The 13311-nt window shown below is 46.8% G+C and overlaps 1 protein-coding gene across 1 annotated transcript in view; it reads right to left on the bottom strand.

Moving 5' to 3' along the window:
- LOC144260785 (vasoactive intestinal polypeptide receptor-like) overlaps positions 1 to 13311 on the bottom strand; it is a 182321-nt gene that overhangs the window by 33135 nt on the left and 135875 nt on the right. The window contains exon 6 of the mRNA XM_077809524.1: positions 12203 to 12335. Within this exon, the coding sequence (XP_077665650.1) occupies positions 12203 to 12335 (133 nt within the window). The remainder of the gene's footprint in view (positions 1 to 12202; positions 12336 to 13311) is intronic.

Below are 13311 nucleotides of genomic sequence, written 5' to 3'. Positions count from 1 at the left end.
TCAGAGGTGTGAGCACGCCTGGCTCCAAACCACGTGAGTGGAAGCTGTGGATGCTCAGCTTGCCTGAAAACCAGGCCCTCAGGTTATTTAGGGGCTTAACTCCCATTGTTTTCAATGAGCTCAACACCTCAGTATCTTTGTGAATCCTACCGTTATTGCTGGGTGCATCTCCCAAACCAACAGCCGCGATCGACGTGTGTGTCACTCAAACCCTTTTCCCTGGATGCAACTACCATGATAGCTGTGTCCAGAGCAGGCACCCAGTAACTGAGACACAAGCTGAGTCTACTTTGAAAATGTGGGCATTAGGTGACTTCCCAAAGGCCACAGATGGAGTCAGTGCTGGAGTCCAGATTAGAATTTAGGATTTCCTGATTCCTAATCATGCTAGTCTGGGCTTCTGTCCCTGAACAGAAATGATCAGATCACTACATATCATGGCCCAGCTGCCAGTCTCATTCACACTGGAGTCATCAGAATTTCTCCAGCTTTACATCAGTGTAAATGGCCTGGAACCTTTAACGTCTAGAAGGCTCTGTTACTTGCAGACAATGTTCGTCTTGCTGTGAACAACGAGGGTGCTCTATGAATAGTACTTAATGCTCATGGACTAAGATTTATAAGAACAGAGCCACATTCAGTCTGCGCTGAAAGCTCTTTTCCTTCGAGCAGGCTCATTCCACCTGGAAGCACCTGGTCGTTAATTGCAAGCTGGATGTACCTGAATCATTTGACAGCACGGCAGGTGAGTTCTACCCAAGATATAGGCAGCAGTAGGGCAGGTGGGGTCAACCTGGAAGTGCCTAGTGCATGCATAACTGCATGTTCCACCTAAAAGACTGGGAGATACTCTAATGGAGGTCTCCAAGAGCAGGCAAACAGTTAACTTGCTTTCCAGCTAGGAGAACAGCTGGAGCCTTATTCGCCGATTTCTCTGCGTGCCTGCAATGCAAGCTATTTTGTGAACTGCTGCCAGGAGCAATCAGGTAAGTGCAGGGAGAAATGCTCTGGCTCAGCCAGTTCTTTGATTCCAGAGTCTGATTCAGCAGGCACTTGGCATTTTGTAATTGCGGATATTGAACAAGGCAGCGTCCCAGCGGGGAAGAGATGATGCTCTTCTCCTCGGAACATGAAGAGCTCTCACAGCACCAGCCTCGGCTCTAAACCTTCCCCACAAGATGAACTGATGCCTTTGAGAGGGGCTTTGTGATTCACACCTTCCCGATGGCTTTTCGCAGACCACTTTCGCTTTCATCTGACAAGCCATCCCTTTGGACCTAGCTGTTTAAGCTGCTGCCTTCTGAATGAACCTGATCAATCAGCAAGCCAAGAATGGATTTCTACAATATTGGCAATTCAAATGCAAGGCTCGAGATAAAAAAAAGATTAAAAAGGCAGATTTAACGAACAGATTGCTGTCAAATGGGAAGACAGTAGACTCCTCCACCTCTGCCAACATCCTGGGTAGGGCAGAGTTGGAGAGATTCTAGTTCATTTCAAGCCAACACTGCTGATGTATGCTTAGAAGAGCAGGAAATGGGTGGTGGATCTGGAGTGTAACAATATGTTAATATTATATTGCAGTGCATTTGGGCTTGCACATTCTTGGCATGTCCAAATGCAGCAGGGGAACATTTATGGGTTCGCTGTTATCTTTTCTCCTCTGCCTCCTCCCTATTGTATCCACTTGTTGACTCTCGTCTTACGTTTGTATTATATGCTGTTTGAGACAGAGAGTATCTTTTCACGGTGTGTGTGTCCTAGTACAATGGGGTCCTAATCCATGATTGGGACTTCTAGGTATTATTGCACTAAATAATAATAGGGCTGTAATAACTGGAGAGCTATATTGCTCATCCGATTTCATGGTATGATGAAGCCCTGATCTCATTATTTCAGCCTCATGTCTCATGACTCTATATACCAATAAAGCACCAATCACCATATAATCTAAATGCCCAAGGGCCCCATATTGTATTCAGCTACACAATGCATCTTCCACTGATTTCAGTAGGGGTTGCACCAGGTATCAGATCAGAATTAGGCTCCAAATACAGATTTTTTTTCCCCTCCTAATAGGACAACACTCTCTGCTTGGCGCTTGGTGGGGTTGTATTCCATAGGATGGCTTGTCTTTTGAACGAGGTACTTATGGGGGAATATGGCTTATTAGCCGGGGCGTCACTGTCTGTACTGAGGGATGGTTGATGGGGGCAGATGAGTCTTGCATTATGTTCTACCAATTTTCCTGGCTCCTTTCTGAAAACACCTAGGAGCAGGTCCTCTCCTTTCAGTCCATTCTCTGTGCATAAGACCCAGAGGAAGTGTAAACATCTCCTCTGGCACAGAACCCGTGTAACCGGCTCCTAAGCCAACCTCCAGCATAAGAGGCGCGTCCGGAGTGGGGAGGAGCCAGGGGTGGAGTTTGCTGTGCTCTGGCTATGGTCATCTAGCAGATAGGCCCTTGGGGGCTCTTAGCAATGGGTGGATGTTAGAGCAGCTCTCATCTGCAAACCCCCAGTGTGCCGTTACTGGGAGACATGCGATGGATTTCCAGCAGAGATTGCGGACTCTGGTTTGGACCTCCCTTGAAAAGGTAGCATACAAAGACCCCTGTTGAATCTATACAATCTCAGGCAACATTCCCTTCTCATCTCCTTTCCTTAGGGACTGTTCACTTTTATCTCCTAACCCTTGGGTGTTTGACTTGGGAGGATGGGCGGCAAAGCTCAGTCACTGCTCATGCAGTGGAAGTGAGAGAGCAGGACGCGTTTCCAGAATCTAGTGAGCGCATCTGAAAATGTGGCTGTAAACATTTTTGCTGACCCCCCCCGCCCAATCTGTTGCTCCCATGGGCCCCTTGTTTATCCTGCCCTTTGTGGAAGAACCAAGCCTGGCTGCTAGGGATGAAATCCTGCTCCCACTAAAGCCAGGAGCAAAACTCCCATTGACTTCAACAGGCCAAGATTCCACCCCCAGGGACTCATTTTCAGACACTCCAGATGATGTTGATGGGAGCTGAGGGTGCTCAGTTCCTGAGACAGTCAGTCCCTGGGTGCTGCCACTTTGCTTATCTTTGTCCCACCCCACCCAGGCTCTTAGATATCAGCAGAGAAAGCAAATTACAAATCCGAGCAAACTAGACAGAGCTGGTGAAAGCCCATCTCTTTATTCCCTATTTTCTTTTATTGCAGCTGTAACCTGTATTCAAGTGGGTTTGCACCTCTCCCCGCCTCTTTAACTTCCTTTGTTCTACAATAAAGGGGAAACCAGGTCCAGTTCAATGGGACTCATGCTTCTAAATCTCCTGGGTGCTTGTGAAAACTCCCTCTTGGCATTTTAAGGTCATGAAACAAAGTGCTGAATTGCAAAACTAGCTGAATTCTCAGCCGGTTCACCTGCCCAGGGCCCAGACCTGTAGGCTGCTGAGGAGTGCAGCTTAGCACCTGTGCATATCCACTGAGCTTCCAGAGGCCATTAATATGGGGTGCTGATAGAAAAGAAGTGGCTTCTAACTGAGTCAGTTAAGCTGCAGCTCCCATGGGCTCAAAATGTAATGCATCTCGGTTTAAGTGAGATGAGGAGCTGAAATTCTTCAGTGTCTCTATTAGAAGGAATTTGGCATCTACTATGAAAAAACTCAGTGGGACGAGGAGTTCCCGTTAGGTCTTGGTGCACCAGGGAGATGTTCTACTACATGGTTCTTCAGCTTTCGCTGCCCCATGGAGTTCCAAAGCTACTCAGCCATAGATGAGATGCATTTGAGATGGGTTTGCGCCACAGCATTCAGACGGAGGCCCACACTGAGGACCATCTCTAATGCAGAGATACAGGTTTGTTACAGCTGTCATGAAGACGAGATATACAGGATGTCTACAGACACACACTGAGTAGGCCAAATCCTGCCCTCTGCTACACTTGTGTGTCACGCTGGGGACTGGGGAGGCTGGGAAGAGGCTACCAGGCTCAATCCTGGTCCTGCTAAAGTCAATGGGAGTTTTGCCATTGATTTCATTTGTAACAGGATTGGGCCCATAGTGATTCATAACAAGCAGCAGCCTGACCCAAATGGATCCCCAGGCCCCATCATGTAACTGTGCCCTTTCTTTCTGATTTAACCCTACTCATATCAGCTGAAAGGATTTAAATGTCAAGACATTTAAAATCCATCTCTATTAATACACAGGTCACACAAGGTGTGACTTCTGGTGTTATACGAGCATGCAATACATAAACCAGTGTCAGAGTCAGATCCTCAACTGGTGTAAAGCTGCAGGACTCTATTAAAGTCAGCGGGGCTATGCCAATTTGCATCAGCTAAGGATTTATTCCTAGGAGGCTCTTTGCCCTCACCTACTTGGGCACAGTTAACTTCACACAGTAGTTTTACACTGGGGTTACTCATTCCACTGACTTCCGTGAAGTTAATTTCTCCTAAATCACACCATGATGAGAAGAGAATTAGGCCTTGTAGGTTTGGGCTGTTATGAATGCTGGCCTGGGTTTCTCTTACATGACTGTACCCAAGATGGTGGCCAGAGCTAGCAGGCCCTTTGGCTGATTGGACCAACATAAAGATGAGTTTAGAAACTGAAATAAAAATAGAATGGCCTCCTTAGTCAACTGCATGAATGGGGCTAACGGTCCTTCATTCGTTACTAGAAGAAATCAATCACATATTTATAATGAGCTTCTTGCCCAATATTTTTGTCAAGTGAAAGCTTTTAAAATAATCAAGGTACTAGAAAACCTCGGAAGTTCCTGACCCTAATTTCCACAAGAGAAAGCCAAGTTGTGACACTAATTAACTCTTGCTGGTGCCGGTAGAATTAGAACTTATGGTAGAATGGCCAGAGAAATACAAGACTGAGGTTCTAATGGGGAAGATGGTCAAGACCTTAAGGATGGGTCCCTACATAATCCGTGTCTTTTCCTTTGGTCTCTCATTCTCCCTCTTGCCTTTATTATTATCAATTATTTACAATACAGTAATGCCCAGCAAGGATCAGGGGCCCTTGGCGCCAGGTGTTGTACAAACACTTATTACAAAGATAAGCCCTGCCTCAAATTAGGTGCACAATCTAGTTTCCTGTTTCTCATTCACTGGATCAAAGCAGCAGGAAGGGAAAAAAAACCAAATGGTTCGGAACCCGTTAGGACATGTACAATGTGTTATTCTCCCTGGGTTCCAGTGCACCCTTACAATCTATCTGGAGTCAGGGATGGTCGGGAGCTGTGCTGTCCAGCGACCACACAGCAGCGCAAAATGCAACTCGGACTCCCAGCTCCTCCATTGTGCTGGGGAAGGAGGAAGTTGCTTCACCCACTGTGGCAAAGCAGCTTGCTCCCTGCGTTGTGCACCTGACCAGTGACTCTGGCCCGCGAATGGGAAGACGACAAAGCTAGGGCCTCCTTCGTTCCCTGCTCTCTCCATCCGTCCCCGTCCATTGGCTCATGCCGAATAGCCCCTCTTCTTCCTCACCCCAAGAGCGGGCGTGGCAAATTGAGCAGGGGAGCAAGAGCGGTGACAATCCAGCCCCTTCTTTTCTGTAGGTGCTTGTGGCCTCATGTGTGCTTCACCCGCAAAAGTCACCCGTGATAACTCGGAAAACGCCCCCTCGCTTAACCCAGGCACTGAAACAGGAATTAGCACACAGGGCAGTCACCTTTTTTTTAAACAATGGTCGATGTTTTGATCATTAGGGACTCCGTTAATTAAGGGCTCTGGTCTGAGCCTGTTTCTTTTTCTCTCACTGGTCGTTTCTATAGCCTCGCAGTGACTCCAGTGAAGTGAACCTTAAAGTGCTAGCATGAGATTGAAAGGAAATTGGCAACCACGCCATGTCCTCCTCTCCACCCTCCCCCCCCCTTCACTTTGCTGGGTTTGTCCTCCTGACGTTATTTATGAGATCTCTCTCTCTCTTTCCGTCCTTCTCCTGACAGACACGGACTGTGCCTGTGGGTTTGTTACTGTTACTCAGGAAATCGGCAGTGGTGTAATTCGATGTTATTAGAACCATAGGGTTAGAAAGGACCGCAAGGGTCAACTAGTCTAATCCCCTGCCAAGAGGCAGGTTTTGTTGTGTCTAACAAACCCTGCTTGTTCAAATCAAATTTGTTGCGTGCAGGATTTGTTGTGTGGGATATTCCACACCGGAGACCCTGGAAAGGCAGCTGGGACTTTCTTGATGTAGCCTGAAGAAGGGGGGATATTCTGAGCGGCGAAATTATCACCTCCGCTGAGCCCGTTCTATTCAGGATGTCATATCAGGCTCAGCAGACTCACACAGGCCCCCTCCACCGAGCGCAGATATAGCAAAATGTGTCCATTAAGCATGGAAGGGGGAAGTGAAGGCAAGACAGCGCAATCCCCTCCTTCCTGAGTCAATGGGAGCAGTTTGGTCAGTGTTGTGCAGGGTTTGGGGGTTCAGAGCGGATCAGGGCAGCTCGACCTGGCATGATCTTGGGGAAATCGCTGCTCTGTATTTGCAGTGGATTTCTGCTCCGTGCTAATGATGCTCCCTGCAACAGTGACTCCCCAACCATGGCTGCGCCCCATCCGATTTGCAGAGAAGGGCAGGGCAGCAAGGGCAGGCCGACCAATGAGAGCATGGCTGTAGAGCGAGGCGAGGTACAAATGGCTCTAAGGGGCTGGGGAGACAGGAGTTACTGCACCCCTTGAAAAGGGGCAGCTTTCTTCCCCCTTTGCCAGCGAGCAGGAAATCTCTGCACCTCTCAATCACTTGCTAATGGAGGGGGGGGGGAGAGGAGTATCCAGAGCAGGGGTTGTGCGCCACAACAGACCCAAGATCCAGGACTTGCCAAACAAGTGGGCGCGTGAGGGCCTCACTCCTCCTTACTCAGTTGATTAAAATGAGGGCAGAGTGCAGCTCATTGATTTCACAGAGCTAGATTCTTGCTGGTTTTAAAGTGCGGTCAGATTATTTTTAAAATATAACATGTATTTTCCGCCCAGACTTCACAACGACCAAACAGATTTGGCTCCGAATTAACTCATGGGTGGGGAGAATGCGAACGTGAAGTGTTCAAACCCAGTGACCATTTCAGAAGACAAGAGAACACATGAAAACAGGAGCCCACTAGAATATTAAAGGGCCCAACCCTTACGTCCTTATTCGGTTTTAACTCCACGCTGAACTCGTCTATATGGACAGATAACACGTGGCATTCTACAGCCTGACACACAGACACTGCCAGTGGGCACGCACAGACACTCCCACGTTAGTGAGCTTTGACCTATTCCTGTTTCAAAGTGGAGTAGGTCACAGTGCACAATGAGTGTGTGGTAACAGGGTCCACAGGGCTAGTTAGCGCATGGCCGGCTACTGCACTGTAGCTTTACATCCCAGACTGCCGCGCACTAACTGTCCATTTTGACAAGCCCCCTGGCAGAGTCCAAACTCAGTCATCCAAGTCAGTTCGGCCTGGGAAAAGGCCAAGTAAACACCGAGGAAAAGTTCTGAGATTGTTTTTCTTTTCAAACAAAACCTAACCCTGGGACCGAAGGTATCTCCCGCTGTCCTGGCAAAGGCTAAATGTAAGCAGTTTGGGCCAGCTTTACAAAGGTAAAGCACCTAAGTGTGTGAGGCACCTAACTCCCATGGGCTTTCAGTGAGAGTTAGGTGCCTTACACACTTAGGGTGCTTTTGAAAATCCCACTGGCCCTGTCTTCATCTTTGTACACCTGGCTCTTGGATGATGATCCCGCATGAATTCAATAGGTGTTTGACTATTAATGACTTCAATGCATAATCGCGTTGGATTTTGACCCGCTTTTCTGGTTTTGATTTAATTAAGTATTCAGGGTGCTGATCAAGCGAGTCACCCATATCTTGTCAGGTGTCTCTCCTTATTTAGCCCTCAGCTTCTCCACACAGTCTATAATCTCCTGTTCTCCAGGGAGCTACAGAAACATTTGCTTTAGCGAACACAAGCTACCCCCTAAACCTAAGCTAATGTCTGTTCTAAAAATTATAGGGACAGGTTTCTTTACAGTTTCTTGAGTAAGATCTTGCTGAACTAACAGAAATACCTGTTCACTTTCTTAAAATAGAAGATCAGAGGGTGCATTCTTCGCAGTTGGGCTGTATATAGCTTGCCTTCCTTTGTAAAGAGGAATTGCTGTCTGGAGTGAACCAACTAGTCTTTCTGGAACTCAAAAAGTTGAAGAGAAACTATGTACCCTCGACCACATCCTCACCTCATGTAAAACTGCATAGTTCCATTGTCTTTTAGCTGCGGATCTAGTCTTCTATCTATCTATCTATTTGCCTTTCTGTCTCCATCTAACCTGGATGTCTAATCTGCCAATTCCCATAGCATCTAGGTGCCACATTAATGAAGCTGATCAAAGTCCTGCTCTTTTAAAAAACAACCCAAAATTTCAGCTCAATTCTTCTGCCAGGTTAGTGGCTTTGGTGATTGGGTTTCACACAGTGGCTTCCAGAAAAAGAGAGACAGAGAAAGACAAAAACAACGTGCGTAGGGTGGAATGTTGAAGTGGGGGTGCCTGTAAGTACCTAAACAAGGAAAAGAAATTTGATAATAAAGGCATCTTCAATCTAGCAGTCAGAGGTATAACAAGCTCCAATGGGTGGAAGTTGAGCTCAGCAAACTCAGACTGGAAATATTTAACAGTGAGTATAATTAACCACCGGAACAATTTACCAAGGAGTGTGGTGGTGTGGTTCTCTAATCCTGGCAATTTTAAAACAAAGACTGGATATTCTTCTAGAAGATCTGTGCTCCAGTTCAAAGAGAAATTAACTTCAGGGAAGTTCTATGGCCTGTATTATACAGGAAGCCAGACTAGGTGATCACTATGGTCACCTTCAGGTCTTAGAGTCTATGAATCTAGCAGGTTCAGGCCCAGATTCAGCAAGGTGCTTCAGCATATGTGTAACCCACACACCCCTTGGGTGTGGTGCATCTAATGGCACTGAGACCACTTAGAGAGAGAGATAAAATGAGTCTGCTCTACAGCCTTAGTTAACAGCCAGTTGGCTTTTTGCTCATGTGGTAGAGACTCATGCACTAAGCTCCAGAGGTCCCCAGTTCGATCCCGACGACCGGGGTCTGTCGGTGTTACAAGTGAGGGCTCATCCGGGATTTCAACTGGGAAGTCTCTAAAGCTCGGGACATGCTTCCTCAGCTCGGGGAAGTATGTAACCCACACACCTCCTGGTCGTGGTGTTCTGTACCATCTAGTGGCACTGAGACCACTTACAGAGAGATAAAATGAGTCTGCTCTACAGCCTTAGCTAACAGCCAGTTGGCTTTAGCTCATGGACTAAGCTCCAGAGGTCCCCGGTTCAATCCTGCCCACCAACGACTGGGGTCTGTTGATGTTACATATGCACATCTTCAAACATGCGAGTAACCCCACTGAGATGACTCAGAGGCTTAAAATTACATGCAGGCTTAAATAACGAGAAAAACTGGGGCCTAGGAGAAAAAAGCGTGTTCACTTGCAGCGTCTAAAGGAACTAGAATTTGAGTAGCTTAGGCAATAAGTTGTGGGTTTACTCAGTCATTATTCATAGATTTCAGGGCCAGAAGGGACCACTGTGGTCACCTACTCTGACCTCCTGTATAACACAGCCCATAGGACTCCCCACTCCAAGTAATTTCGAGATCAGATCTTTCGATTTCTTCACTGACCACCCAACGCCACTGAAGAAAGCAAGCCTTCCGCCGTGCTAGTTCTTCCCCTGGGAAACCCAGCTGAGAATCCCTGGACAGCAAAGCCTGCTACTAAAGGTCAAGCCTCCTGTTTCTGTGTGTGCCAGGAGAGCTCATCACCGTTGTCTTTAGTGATGTGCTTAATTGCTTTGGCCGGCGGGCAAAGAAACGTTTGTAAAGCTTTTCATTATTGAATCTTCTTCACGCAGGACAAAGGGTCTGCGCTCCTTTACACAAGCGCTGCAAGCTATGGTCAATTTCGCCTGCAACATTTACTTATGACAATAAGCCTTGTTTGCCAAGTCACGAGTGCACTGGGGTGCATTGAGCTGGGAATACTTTTCTCTTCCCCACCCTCCAAAATTCTTTTAACCTTAGCAACAGCTATTGTCACGTGGGGAAAAGACCAACAAACCAGCGCCCCGGCAGCTTCGCGACAACACACATGGAAAGCCATTTGCCTCTCACCACTGGTTTTCTTAACTATCTGGTTCTACTAGATGAGAAGCTTTGCAATTTGGTTAATGCTGTAATTTTGAGGTTTCCTGCTGTTGGCTAAATAATCAACACAACCCCACTGCAGCAAACCAAATGGGCTTTTAAAAAATGGCATACGCATCTAAAGGGTTGTTCACACTTCTTGCAGAATTTGGATTTGTTTATGCCGAGGCTAGTGGGCCCTAAAGACGTTTTGTTTTCATGGGTGTACGAACTGCCAGTTTAGTAATGCCCAGGGACTGAACCTTCAGAGCTAGGATCTACATCTTGAGACAGGATGAAGGCCCAGAGCCCTCAAGGTATTCAGGCACCTAAATGCCATTAAAATCAACAGGAATTAGTCATTACTTTTGAGGATTGGGGCCTAATTCCGACTCAGGTAACGTGCTGAACAGTGAGTTGCCCTGGGAGTTAGGTCTGCTGAGTACAGGGCTTTGGAGGGGCTGATTTTCAATATCATTTACATTAAAAATAGTTTTTTCCACTTTTTCCCCCCCAAGAATCAGAGTTTACAACTGGGTGAACAGTGGGAAAATACGTTCACCGAATCCAAATCCCCCCATCCATCCAATAGTACTTGTACCCCTTTTGATTTGATTCTCCACAAGGTGGCCAGAGGAACGTTTGGAAAGAACTTTTTATCCATGTAGGTTGGGTGGTTATTTGTGTGTGAACTTTCTTGCTGGGGGTTGCACAAGAAGTGGTGGCAGGACGGGTGCAGAATTTGCAACAGGAAGGTGCAGTCCAGTACAGCAAGAAGAATTATGCTCCACATGTCTTTAAAATATTGGTGGACCATCTAGCCATTCACTTGGTTGCGCTGAGCACTGAATTTACTCCGGATAAAACACCCAACAGCAATAGCCAAGGGATTGGGGTGAAAAGTTGGTGTACTAGCAGGTGCAACGATCTTCTCTCTTGGTTCATTCACATTTGTAAAGGGGCCAAGCTAAGAGCTCAGCAGGCTAACGTCCTTCCTTTAGCTGCAGAATGGTTATCAGAGGGGTAGCTGCAATGGAAGCTTTCCATCAACGGGCCTCAGTCATGACCTAGAGGGAACCCTCTTAGGGGTGAGAGGTTAGTTCAATCTCCATGGCTCATTGACTTCTTGGCTTCTTTTCCAATTAACATTGGCAACTATTTGTGGCACAAGTCTCTGGCCAGTTATTTATTACTGTTGATATATCACTCTAATCACTCACGGTGCATTACAATAAACCCCCCCACCCTGAAGAGCCTGGAGCACTGAGGCAGAAATGGGTAACAACCTAGGGAACAAACAGAAAGAGCAACGTGGTCATGACATCTATAATGAGTCATGGAACAGATGGGTTTCAGGGTGGTCTGGGAGGGAGATTGCTTGGCAAATATTAATTGAGAGGCTGTTCCAAGCATGAAGGGGACCATGTGAAAGAAGCCATGGAGCTAGGGTGGACAATGGAAGCAGTGGGTGGGTGGACCATTTTCATGGTCATAGCGTTTAAGACCAGAAGGGACCCCTAGATCTATATCACAAGCCACAAACACCATGCAGCAACCACACACTAAACCCAACAATGGAAATGAGACCAAAGTAAATGAGACCTACAGAAGACTAGACTATTAAGTGCCACAGGCAGAGAATAGGAGCTGCTTTCCCCTGCTCCAGGGCGGTTGGCCAGTAAACTATTTTTCAGTAGCCTGATTTTGTAAGGTATAGAAGATCCCAAACTCTTCTCATCATTATCACCCCAGCTTCATCATCGCAGCTGAGAGACCGAGGCACTGACAATTAAAAAGCAACATCTGCTGAGTGAGGAATTTCTGCTGCAATCTCTTTCTCAACGTTAGGCTGAAGCCAGCGGGTTTTTTGCTTCCTTTCCAATACACCGCAACAACAACTAAAAGCTTCCCCCAGCATTTCCCTGCCTGCCTTTCCGTGTTCATTATTTTGTTCCCCAATTAAGGGGGCTGAACCAAACCAGCTGGCATCCGAAAACGTCAGCTGGTCGCTGCTACTTACTGAGCTCGCAGAGCAGTGGTCAGACTCGCCGCTCTCAAAGAGGATGAAGTCCTTTATGAAAACTGCAATGGCTCTCATGATGAAAGACATGAAGAGATGCATGTGGATGTAATTTCGAGTGCAGTGCAGTTTTCTGTTGTGGGGTGGGAGAGAGAGAAAAATAGCATTTTTAAACATCAGGACTTCATCTCAATACATTACTCTTCTGGCCAGAATGTGTTGTGAAAAACTTCTGCTTTATCCAGAATATTTCTGATTTCAGTGTTTTGCCAAAAAGTTGACATTGTCAGCAGGATAAACTCCATTTTCTGAACAGCTCAAGCCAAAATTAATAAATATTTGCATACTTTATACAGCAATGTGGCTTATATTTTAACTTTAAAAGATATAAGTTAGGGTAACTGACATTAAGAGCAACACTGGGCTTATTCCATCCCATAGGCTTTAGCAGATTATGACAATCTATCTGGATCAAGGAACTCTGGGGTTTTCAAGTGACATTTCCCAGCAATTAAAAGCAAGAGGTCTAATATCCTGGAGATGCGCAAGTTTTACAGGCATAAATAACATAATGGGCCTGATTCTCAGTCACTCTGTTCCTGCGCTGGGGACTGGGATGACGTGAGTGTGGGGCAAAGATCGTTCTCCATATGCTGGAGCCGTGAAGGTATCTGTCCAGCCCAGGTGTAAGTTACATCAGCCTCAGGGCTGCTCTAATTTATGCCCTGCTTCTTCCAGCTCCTTGTAGGCTCTAGTGCAGTGCGGTGTGGCCACAGTCACAATCCACCCCCAAAGCAGAGGGCTGGGAGCAGTGGTGGTGTAGAGCCCCTGTACCCATTCTGGGCTTGTCAGGGAGGCATTGTGAGTGGCGGTATTCTCCAGGGGTTGTTTCTGCTTGCTTTACTGTCATTTTGTGCTGCCACAGATGCATAAACAGGTCTTAGTTTAACTAAGAATCAGGACTAATCAGCCAACCTTAAACAAACCTCTTAAGGAACATCTGTTAAGATCAGATGGATCGTTGCAGGGCATACCTTGCCATACACTTCTGTCATACACTTGTCTTCTAGTACTGTGCAAGGTCAGCTGGAGCCGGTGGACAGACTACT

Source organism: Eretmochelys imbricata, chromosome 2 (assembly GCF_965152235.1).
Source record: "Eretmochelys imbricata isolate rEreImb1 chromosome 2, rEreImb1.hap1, whole genome shotgun sequence".
Taxonomy (NCBI): Eukaryota; Metazoa; Chordata; order Testudines; family Cheloniidae; genus Eretmochelys; species Eretmochelys imbricata.
The sequence above is the reverse complement of the archived record's forward strand: the minus strand, read 5'-3'. Positions and strand labels throughout refer to the sequence as shown.